Here is a 12,601-nt window from a genome sequence, read left to right as displayed (position 1 = left end):
TAAATGTTTTTTTTTAAATGTGTAAATAAAATAAATAAATATGTTAAAAAATAAATGAATCATGAAATGCATCAATAAATACTGAAATACTGTCAACATCAAATAAATGTTTATAAATAAATGAATAATTAAATTTGTCAATGAATTAAATACAAAATAAATAAATAATGAATTGTTGATCAAATTAATAAATATTTATTTAAAAATACCTTTATAATGCATCTACTACAGTAAACTAGCATGAAAGTAGCATTTAGCATGACAATAAATAATGAAATGTGTTTTTCAGCAAACAAATAAACATAAAATGTGTTAATAAATAAACTGATCATGAAAATGTCAAAAAATATTTTTTTTTAAAAAGCATGAATGTGTCAAAATATGTTTTATAAATAAACAAATCATAAAATGTCAATAAAATGTGTCAAAAAAAATAATATTTTAGTTGTAATCATGATATATCTTAATAAAACCAATAAATATGTTTTGAAAATAAAATTCATGAGCAAATGTTTAAAAATGACATAAATCAATAAACTGCAATTTACCCAGTTATTTATTTACTGACACATTTCATGATCCGTTATTTATTAACACATTTTATGTGTTGACTCATTTATTGAAAACCATATCATGATTTATTTTTATTGGCATGCTCATTTGCCAAAGCCAGCTTCTGTGGAGTCGCCAGCAGAGCAGCTGTTTGCACTCAGAGAGCTTCGAGACGACTTGAGAGTGTGCACGGTACGTGTTTAGACGGATCTGACCTGAGCAGCGTCCGTTCTGCATGCTGTGTCCGTCTCTGCAGGGAACGCACTTATACGAGCCCGGAGAGTTAAGACACTGCTGCCCGGGACACTGCAGCGCATCCAGACATTCGTCCAGATCTAACACACACACCCTAATAAAATGCAGAATCGCACAACAAAATTAATCAAACTAAACTAAAGTAAAAATAAAACATAAAAACACACACCCACACACACACCACACACAGATTTTAAAGAAAACAAAGAAAACAAAAACATATAATAAAATAAATGAACAATTAATAAATAAAAAATAAAAAAATAAAAAATACACGCACGCACACACACACACACACACACATACACGCACGCACACACACACACACACACACACACACACACACACACACACACACACACACACAACTCAGAACTGCAAACACACACACACTCACACACACACATACACACACACACACAAACACACACACACACACACACACACACACGCACACACACAAACACGCACACACACACACGCACGCACACACACACACACACGCACACACACACACACACATACACGCACGCACACACACACACACACACACACACACACACACACACACACACACACACACACACACACACACACACACACACACACACACACACACACACACACACACACACAAGAACCACGTCAGATCCGGTGAAGAAACGAGGTGATGCTACCAAACTCTTATTTTAGTATCACTGATATACTGTTTGCAGATATTGTGAATTAGATTTTATTTTTGCATTTTAAGTTTTAGTGATTTTGTTTTTAATATATGTCACTCTTATTAAAATCTATTTATTACTTTTTTTGTTATTTTAGTACTTCAAGTTACAGTAAACAAAAATGATAAATGTGTCTTTGGTAATTAACTGAAATAAAATAAGTTTTTTAATTAATAAAAAAAAAAATCTATTTCAGTTAACATTTACTAGTTTTTGTTAATAATTTGAATTAGATTCTAATGTATTTTTTTCTGCCTTTTTTATTTATTTTGTTGTGTGTTTTTGTGATTTGTATCAGTTTTTACCCCCCCACCCCCCATATGTATATAGTTTTTATTCATTTTTATTTGTTAGTTTTAATTGATTTAGTTTCAGTTAGTTTAGTACTTTGTTACACTAAACAAAAGTGAGAAAAGTTGGCTGAAATAAAATAAGTTTAAGATTTTTTTTTCAGTTAACATTTATTTTATTTCAAGTAGTGTTATTTTAGTCTCATTGATATACAGTTTTTGTAAATATTTTAAATTACATATTTTTGTATTTTCTGTTTTCACTTTAATTTTGGCTAAGATTTTAGTCATTCTGTTGTGTTTTATATGTTTATTAGTTTTTTTTTTTTAAATGTCTATATAGTATTTATTCATTTTTATTTATTAGTTTTAGTTGATTTATTTTCAGTTAGTTTAGTACTTACACATTACACTAAATCAAAATGAGAAATGTTGCCTTTGGCAACTAGCTAAAATACAATCATTTTATTTATTTTTTTATTTCAGTTCAAATTTATTTTTAATAAACTATCACATTTTATTATTGATCAATTTAAAATATGTTACAGTTTTCCAATTTCATTTTTTTAAATATATTTTCTGTTTTAATTTAAATTTTAGTGATTTTAAATCCTTAACTAGCTGAAATAATACAATTTATTTTTGTTTAATTATTTTATTTCAAGTGACTTTTTTAGTTTTAGTTAACAATAATAACCCCGATTAAATGAACAAAGAATATAAATTAAATTAAATTAATTTAATTAAATGTAATGTAATGTAATGTAATGTAATTTAATTTAATTTAATTTAATTTAATTTAATTTAATTTAATTTAATTTAATTTAATTTAATTTAATTTAATTTAATTTAATTTTTAATTTAATTTAATTTAATTTAATTTAATTTAATTTAATTTAATGCTCTCTTACCTGTGCATGTGCCATCCTGTAGATTGAAGCCCAGATCACACACACATCTGAAGCTGCCGGGAGTGTTCATGCACTGGCCATTAGTGCAGCGTGTGGGCTTTTGCCTACATTCATCTATATCTAAAAAACACACAGGAGAGACAGCACACATTCAAAACTCCCATACAATACTCACATCTTTATCATTATAAAAGAAACCGACAGTGAATGGATTTCTCTACAGAATGACATGCTGTAGTACACATATTGTCTTTTATTATCTCATAACTCTGTATTATGTGTCCATATGGTCATCAGTGTAACGCACTGTGGTCAACTTCAAATGTGCGACAGACATAAATACTAAATGACTGATTGATAACTGTGATAACTGTGTCTCATAATTGCATTAAAAACTAAAAATCGTCACTTTTCTTTGACCATACTCTACATTTAATCGAATCAAATCAATGTTATTTGTCAACTGCAGTGATACCTTGGCATTGGCCGTGAAGAAGCTCGAAGCCCGGCTGACAGGAGACACACCTGAAGGAGCCGACCGAGTTCACACACTCTTTTCCTGGACACTGAAGCTCGTTTTCACACTCGTTCACATCTGAAACAGGATTAGAAACGGACTCAAACCATTTATGCTTCATGTGTGAAACTGGCAATAACCGCTTAACTATCAGATCTTAAGTATACATTTAAAAAAACTGTACTTGCAGATAATATAATATGAAAGAGAGACACATGCATGGCCATGTGTCTTAACACACTTAAGTAGATTTAAAAAAAAAAAATGCACTTGTAATAAATAATAATAATAAAACTTTTGTTGTGTTTTACTACTTCTGTACACTTTACTTTGATGTGTTGACTAACATATTTAAGCACATAAAGCACTTTAAATGTTAAAATGTGTAAATATTACAAATGTGTAAAATATATTTAAATACGTGACATACAAGTTTCAATTGTAATGCATTAAAGTACATTTTAATAACTTCAGCAGTAACTTTAACCATATTTCAAAGACAATAGAATTATGAAATTACATATAAAGATGCACTTATGTGGCTCAAAAAGCACTCTTAAGTTTAACTCATTGCATTTAGTATTAATTGAAACTACAATACATTTTCATTTCATTGTAAATAACATGCAGTTAAGTGTCTGAAAACATTACATTCAGATCACACTTAAATATATTCTTATAAAGTACATTATTTCCATAATAAGCACTCTTTTTAAAAGCTTGCACGAGTGCACTTGTTGCGATTGAGAAGGTTTAACCCAGTAAACCAGCTCTGACGGTTCGGTCACCTGTGCAGATGTTTCCCTCGAGTCTGAATCCAGTGCGACACACACAGCTGTAGCTGCCCATGTTATTCTCACAGCGGCCGTTAACACACACATCAGGAGTCTGGCGACACTCGTCGATATCTGAGACACAGAAACTACTCGTCATTATACAACAGGAAAATCCAGCAAAAACCAGATCCAGATGATCTTCAGCTGTTTGAAGCTGGACATGAAGCGGTCTAAGCTGGTTTAGGTGATTGATCAGCTGGATTTCTAGTTGTTGTGGCTGAAGTCAAACTGCTAGAGCGTCTTGGTCAGTCAGATTAGAGCTTGTAGACTAGTTTGAGGAGACCTGACTGAGCTAGATAGGCATAACATGACCTTAAACTTTTTACTTTATTTATTTCTGAAAAAGAAAAAAAAAAGTGCAATGACTGTTATTTACCTTCCTTTCTGACTACAGAAATGATTTTGGATTTTTATTAATTTTAGATATTTTTTAGTTATTTATTTTTTTATTTTTTGTACATAACTATGGAATTCAAGTCTCTATCTAAGCAAACCAATTCCACCTAATAAAAAAAAAAAAAAAAAAAAGTTAAACTTTACATTTTAACCGTATCACAATTCTGACTTTTTTTTTTCTCAGAATTGCGAGTTTATATCTCAATTCTGAGAACATATCAGCCCCCCATCCCCCCAAAAAACAATTGGTCTTTAACTCGTAATTGCATGTTATAAAGTCAGAACTTTGAGATATAAACTTGCAATTGCGAGAAAAAAAAGTCAGAATTGTGAGATAAAAAGTCACAATCACCTTTTTTATTTTTTTATTCAGTGGCTTCCATAGGTTTCCACTACTGAATAAATGAATAAATAAATATATAAATACATACATACAGAAAAAAGTAATTGGGACTTTTTATCTCACAGTTGACTTTTTTCTTGCAATTGCATGATATAAACTCACAATTTCAACTTTTTTCCTCAAAATTCTGACTTTTTTCCTTGCAATTTTGAAGTATTAACTTCTTTATTATAACTAATATTTTTACTTTGTATAAAATAAATAAATATGCATATATATATATTACATTAAAATTAGAAAAAAACTAATATAACTGGAGAAAAACTAATCAATTTAGCCGTCTTTTTTAAGTCAGTCCAAAGTATCTTTTTTATTCTCAGTGTGATTTTTCCTGCAGTATAATCACTTCATTTGTTTGTTATAAAGGGCATGGCCAGGTTTACATTATAATGGTCCATTCATGGTTCAGTTTGAGTCCAGATGTGGTGTATTTACCTGAACATGCTCTGTTTTTAAGGCTAAATCCGGGTCTGCATGACACACAGCGATACGATCCCTGAGAGTTCACACACTCCTGTCCGGGACACTGCAGCGGATCTTCACACTCATTCACATCTGAAACATCACGCACATCCATCCATGCACACGCGAACACACTCATATTTCACATCTAAACGTACATCCCCTAGTAAAAAAGTCATATATTTAAAAGACATTTATTTTATACTAAGTATAGTTCAAATCTTTTAACAGATTTACTGACAGATAACTTGAGACTGATATAAAAATTATGATTAAACTTTATTTGGCGTACTACTCATGCACAATGTACATTTCTTAATATTACATTTTTTTTTCAACTGCTTACACACTAAATCTTTACTTGTCACACAATTTCTGAAACAGCAGAAGCACACACCAAATCTGCAAAACCATACACTAATTCTCTGCCTTTGACTCAAGTTTTCAATTTCATACAACAATTTTTACAAAACACAAAATGATTCTCTCTGTAACACAGGAATTAATATTATGGCAAAGGTGTTTGCTTTTGAGATGCGTTTGTGATATTTTGAATGCAGAGCTTCATTTTGCAGGAGATGTGAGGCATTTTGCATTTTTTGCGTGTAATTCTTGGATTTGTGTGTAAAGTTTGGAAAAAAAAGAGGCAAAGTTTTAAAAATGTAAGCAGCTGGAAGAAAAAAAAAAAACTAAGTCTGTGTAACTGTGTTTTAATGTCATTTTTGATGAGGATTGTGTGATCTTTGAATAATATTGGTCTTTAAATGCAAATTATTTGAAGTATACTTGCAATAGTTCCACTTTAGCACAATCAGATATACTAAGTATATATTTAATTGGACTTCAGCACCACTTGAACACAATTAATGTGCAGTAAGTACAAAATTAGTTGTTCTAATTGAGCAGACTTTAAGTATATCAGCTTAGTGTACTAAAAGTACAACTGCATTTTATTAAGTATGTAAATATGAAAATGTATTAGGAGTATACTTAGCATGAAATAAATGTATTTCAAAGTGTATTTATTTTTCACTAGGTTCATTTAGACTGAAGTGAGTTTAACTCTTCTTACCCACGCAGGTGTTGGCCTGGAATCTGTATCCCGTTCGACACGAGCATCTGAAGCTGCCGGGAGTGTTTTCACAGCGGCCCGCGTCCGTACAGGGTGACGGCGTCCGACGACACTCATCAATATCTGAAGAAGAGAAAGAACCTCTGATCTTACCCTGAAAGGCTCAGCTTTACTCTTATAAACTCTTGTAAAATCAGAAAAGTATTTTAAAAACTGTACTTGAGGATAATTTGATATTAATAAAGGTCACTTAAGTGGACTTAAAGAGAGACACTTTCGTGACTATGTTTCTTTACACAGTTACCCCCAGTTTCACAGACAAGGTTTAAGCCTAGTCCTAGACTAAAATGTAAATCTGAGCTGTTTTAACTGAAAGAAACTTGCACTGACAGATCTTAAAACACGTCAGTGCCTTTGTTTTGTCTTGAGATGAACAACAGTAATGCTTTTTTCTAAGGCATGTTTATAAAAATTACTTAAATGTCCTAATTAAACTATGGCTTAATCCTGGCTTAGTCTAAACTCTGTCTGTGAAACTGGGCCTTAGACTCTTAAAAAGTGCACTTCGTAATCATGTCAAGTTTTACTCTGAAGTGCATTTTATCATTTAAAATGTTGTGGTGCTTTGAAAGCATGTGTAAAATACCAGATTATAACTTTAACTGTAGTGTGTTATTTAATATCATATGTATTTTAAGGCCTGGTTTCACAGACAGGGTTAAGACAAAGCCAGGATCAGGCCATATGTGGTTCAATTAGGACATTTAAGTAATTTTTCATAAACGTGCATTAGAAAACACATTACTGGTGTGCATCTTGATATATTTTAAGATCAGGAAGTGCACGTTTCTTTCAGGTGACACAGCGCAGACCTACATTTTAGTCTGGGACTAGGCTTAAGCCTTGTCTGTGAAGCTGGGGGCTAATGTACTAAATATCTTTTTTTTTTAATCATTTAAAAAGAAAATGAGAATAAACTTTTTTTTTTTTTTTGAAGCTATCTTTATTTTTTATAGTAGTAAACTAAATTAAACAAAATGTTTTTCATTTTATCTCAAGTGAAAGATCTACTTCTACTATTATTACTATCATAATATAACTAATTTAGCTTTTGTTTATGGAGGAAAGGAAAAACCCCAAAAAAATACACACACACACAAAAAGAAAAAACTAACCCTTTTCCAAACTCAACAATAATAAAATAAAATGTCATAAAAATGCTTGTCAGTACATTTAATACATTTTCATTTAATTGTAAATAACATGCAGTTAATTGTCTGAAAACATTACATTCAGTTCACGCTTAAGTATAATCTTTTAAAGTTTTTCACAACAAAACAGGCCCTTTTACAGCAGACTAATGCAGATTAGTGTGCAGTAAAATAAATATTTACAGTCAATCCGTTGATATTTGTGTGCAGTGTGTTACCTGAACATTGTCCGTTGAGCAGATCAAAGCCAGGCTTACAGGAGACACACCTGTAAGAGCCCTGAGAGTTCACACACTCCTGACCCGGACAGCGCAGGGGGTCCACACACTCATCTATGTCTAAGAGCACAAAACACCACATGATTTCAATTCACAGTTGAATAATCCTAACAAATACTGTTTTTGGAAACAGAAAACACATGATTCATTCCTATCATGCAGTACATTTTCATTGTGTCAGCTTATACACTACCGGTCAAATGTTTGGGGTCAGTAAGAGTTTTTAATGTCTTTGAAAGAACTAATAATGTTTTAGCACTAAAATAAAGTGCTAGAATGTACAAAGCAAATTAAGCAAGCGTCATGGGTAAAATGATTTGAATTACCTATGCAGCTGTTGTCCTGTAGCCTGTATCCAGTCCTGCACAAACACCTGAAGCTGCCCAGTGTGTTTTCACAGCGGCCGTTAACACAGGGACTGGGCACCTGACGGCACTCATCCAAATCTGTGGAACCCATCGATCTCATCAATGATTACATGCACAACATTCTACAAACAAGCTATTAGGACGTGTTTATCCAGAATGAGATGTTTCTGACCGACACACAGGGTCTGCTGGGAGTTGGTCTGGTATCCTGATGGACAAACGCACCGGAAGCTGCCCGCTGTATTCTCACACTGACCAACAGAACACGGCCGGGGCGTCAGCACACACTCGTTTATGTCTGAATATGCGTGTGTGTGTGTGTGTGTGTGTGTGAGAGAGAGAGAGAGAGAGAGAGAGAGAGAGAGAGAGATAAGATGGTTTGATCATTGATTTCTTCTGACTCTTCTGAGTTTAGGACAGTATTATTTTTATATAATAGATGTACTAATATACTAGATTTTTGTTAATATTTTAAATTAGGTTTTATTTTTGTAATTTATGTTTTCATGTTAATTTTATGTAAAGTTTTACTTTTATATTTTTCTATGTTTTAATTCATTTTTTTATGTTTACATAGTTTTTATTTATTAATTTTAATTTCATACAATTTTTGATAATTTAGTATTTAAACCAAACAAAAATGCGATCACCTTGGCAACTAGCTTAAATAAAATAAGTTTAAGTTTTTGTAATATTTATTTATTATTATTTTTTTTTTCATTTTACTTTTTTTTTTCAAGTAACATTTTCAAATGATGCCACTATTTATTTATTTGTTTATTTTAGTTAACTTTTTATGGGTTTAGTTAACTATAATAATCCTTATTGTGATACAACTAATATTTCTGGCTCATTTATAAAATATACTCGATAAATTGTTTATGCTTTTACTCAATGTAAGTGACTTTTACTGTTGCAAGTAACACATTATAAAGTCATGCAGATGTATAAAACAAACTCACACAGTTAAAGCACTGAAAATCAGAGATGATAAATCTTTTTTAGGAAGTAGGCGGCATAGATATGTTACCTTATATGTTTTTCTTCTTTAGAGTGAAAGTCTGAAGTGTTGCTCATGTTTAAAGTCAGGCAGTAACTCACAGGTTCATACCTTGGCAGTGGCCTTGCTGAGGGTTGAGGATATATCCAGTGTTACACACACACGTGTGTCGACCGCCTGACAGGTCAACACAGCGCCCCGGGCCGCACACCTGAGGTCTCGATTCACACACTCGAGAATCTGGAGTACCACACACAAGGCCAAAAAAAAAAAAAACCGTTAAAAACAACAGCATTTTAATTAGAAAGTAAATAAATAAATAAATACAAATAAAAAATACATAAATAAAAACTGAGAAAATGATATACTGTATATCATTTTATATATAATATAATGTAAAAAACTAAATATAAAAATTTAATTAAAAGGTAATTATACTATATATATATATATATATATATATATATATCATATATATATATATATATATTATATATATATATATATATATTAGTGCGGTCAAACGATTAATCGCGATTAATTGCATCCGAAATAAAAGTTTTTGTTTACATAATATATGTGTGTGTATTGTATGTATTTATTATGTATATTTCAGAAAAATATGTCATGTTTATACATTTAAAATATTTATATATAATATCAATTCTATAAATATAAACATATACATGGAAATATTTTCAAAATATATACTGTATGTGTGTGTATTTATATATACATAATAAATATACACAGTATACACAAATATATTATGTAAACAAAAAAACTTTTAATTTGGAAGCGATTAATCGCTTGACAGCACTAATATATATATAGCTATTAATAACTTCAATAACTTTTATTAAATTTTTATACAAACATTACTATGCACAGTGCTTGCATTAGTTCATGAACATTCAAACGTTCTGAAATATCATGAAACATTCATTCGTTATACAATTATATTTTTCATTATTATTTATCTAACATTTGTTAATGATTAAAAAATTATGGAATTATTATATTTCATTATGTAATAATACACTTTTTCTTTGGTAAAGTGATTCAATATCAGGTCAATTTATGGTTTAGATAATCAGATCAGCCAAACTCAATCTCAGAAGTATGCAGTGTTCCTGACATTTATTCATTCCTCTCCAAACCAAATTCACCCAACAATCACACTGAAGACAAATGATGAGAAAATTACAGTTCTGCATCCAGCTCGGCATTTTTTCAAGCTTGATATGAATTTGGCGTTATTTCAGCTCTGGAAATCAAAGAAGTTAGTCATTTCTATGAGCAGGCCGATGGATTTTCTGGGCATGCTCACAGTTTCCTGGAGAAGTGAGTCTTTGTGCTTATCAAGTCACCGTAACGATAATCATAATTGTCCCGCTGAAGTTCTGCTCTGACTGAAACTTTTGTTTTAAGAGCAATTTCCTGAGGAACATCTTCACTTTTATACTAAATCTTGCCCTAAAACTATATTTCTGACATTACAATAAAGAACAGATTGAGAGCAGCAGTAAAAAGCAGAAAAAAGTCAGTAAAGAAATAGAGATGAGGACATAAACAGGCCATTTTTTTTTTTTTTTTTTTTTTTTTTTTTTTTTTAGCTGTAAGGTTTGTGAGGACCCTTCTGAATCATAAAATCACAAATGGGATGTCCAACTCAAGTCCACATCAAGTGCACTTTTTGGGAGAAGGCCTTCAAGTCACAAGCATCCTATTGTGAAAAAGAAGTGTGCTTAATTGTACTGAACTAAAAATACTGAACTGAAATAAAAGGCCACTTAAGTGCACTTAAAGAGTGACACTTTCATGACTGTTTCTTAAGTAGACTATTAAAAAATGCACTTTGTAATAATGTCAAATTAAAGGTTGTACTTTAAAGTACATATTAAATCCTTAAATTCAATATTTAGTTTTGCTTTAAAGTGCACTTATTTTGATAACATACTAAAGCACATGTAAAGTAACTGTAGCGTGTTATTTGATCTCAAATTTAAGGATAATATGTTCTAAATTGCAACTTCATTATTACAAATGTGTAATTACAAATATATTTAAATAGAAATTACATTAAAATACATCACTTTCATGACTGTGTTTATTAACACAAATAATTACACTTTTTGTAGTGATATCAAGTTAAGTGTTATTTTAAAATACATTTTAAATCATTACGTTTTATAATCTTTTTTCATCCTTTTAAGAAGTGCACTTATTCAGATGTGTTGACTAACATACTAAAGCACATTTAAGTACTTAATTATAATGTATGTATTTGATATCACATTTAAAGTTAATCTATTTTAAATGTACTAAATTGCATCTTCATTTCTACAAATGTGCAATTACAAATGTATTTAAGTACATGACATTCAAGTTTCACTAGAAATTATATTAAAGGACTGATTTTTTTAGTTCAGCATGCATGCTTGTCAGTATGCTTGTCAGCTTAAAACAACAGCATTAATTATGAAATTACATATAAATTGGTATTGAAATCCCACTTAAGTGGGTATAAATGTAAACTACAATACATTTTAATTTAGTTGTAAGTACCATGCATCTAAGAGTCTGAAAATGTTACATTTAGTTCAAAATTAAGTATATTCTTTTAATACTTCATTTCCACCCGTCTCTCCGATGCTTACCTTGTCTAGTTGGAAGTGGTCGGGCTGTAGCCGGTACAGGAGGAGGTCTGACGGGAGATATTGGCTGTCTGTTAACTGAAGGCCGGCTGGTTTGCGTCCGTACAACAGCTGTACACAATCAGACTGAATCACACACACGTACACCAGTGACTTTTAATAAATAACCTCATGAGAATGCTGCGGCTCACGTGTGTTCACTCTGGCTGGCTGGCTGGAAGGCTGCTGCGGTCTGGCGTTTGTGGTTTGAGAGCCGCCGCTCGTTGACAGGTTTGGTTTTGGTTGAGTTATAATGATAAACGAGCCGGTCTGTGAACCCGCGTCAGGTTGCTGTGGTCTCGCAGGACTCTGATGGACCCGGATGGTCTGCGTGTTGGTCGGTGAATACGGCGCTTGCTGGATTCGGGTTGACTGTGAGATTGTGGAGTGAGTCCTGGAGCCTTCAGGTTGGGATGCTATGTCTTGGGTGGATGTGCGGACATTTTCGGACACCAAAGGCGGTCCGCCGGTGTCAAGAATCTCAACTAGCCTCTGGTTAAACTTGACAGGCGAAGCCGAATAATGGTAACCCGGTCCGGCAGGACAGATCTCTTTGAAGGCGGCTGTGAACATAGAGTTAGATGCTGAAAACCTGTAAATGTCCAATGGAGTCACAAGTTCAACCGGGA

At 31.9% G+C, this 12,601-nt stretch overlaps 1 protein-coding gene across 1 annotated transcript in view; it reads right to left on the bottom strand.

Annotated features, from left to right (window-relative positions):
* The window catches only part of LOC109078142 (latent-transforming growth factor beta-binding protein 4-like), an 86,801-nt gene that overhangs the window by 16,500 nt on the left and 57,700 nt on the right, over positions 1–12,601 (bottom strand). The window contains exons 12-23 of the mRNA XM_042743412.1: positions 12,125–12,535; positions 11,937–12,044; positions 9,388–9,516; positions 8,449–8,574; positions 8,235–8,354; positions 7,849–7,968; positions 6,420–6,542; positions 5,321–5,440; positions 4,039–4,158; positions 3,209–3,328; positions 2,734–2,853; positions 768–887 (exon numbers count right to left, since the gene is read on the bottom strand). Coding sequence (XP_042599346.1) covers positions 768–887; positions 2,734–2,853; positions 3,209–3,328; positions 4,039–4,158; positions 5,321–5,440; positions 6,420–6,542; positions 7,849–7,968; positions 8,235–8,354; positions 8,449–8,574; positions 9,388–9,516; positions 11,937–12,044; positions 12,125–12,535 — 1,737 coding nt within the window. The remainder of the gene's footprint in view (positions 1–767; positions 888–2,733; positions 2,854–3,208; positions 3,329–4,038; positions 4,159–5,320; positions 5,441–6,419; positions 6,543–7,848; positions 7,969–8,234; positions 8,355–8,448; positions 8,575–9,387; positions 9,517–11,936; positions 12,045–12,124; positions 12,536–12,601) is intronic.

This window comes from Cyprinus carpio, chromosome B18, assembly GCF_018340385.1.
Source record: "Cyprinus carpio isolate SPL01 chromosome B18, ASM1834038v1, whole genome shotgun sequence".
Taxonomy (NCBI): Eukaryota; Metazoa; Chordata; class Actinopteri; order Cypriniformes; family Cyprinidae; genus Cyprinus; species Cyprinus carpio.
Note: the sequence above shows the minus strand (reverse complement) of the source record. Positions and strands in the feature narration are given on the sequence as shown.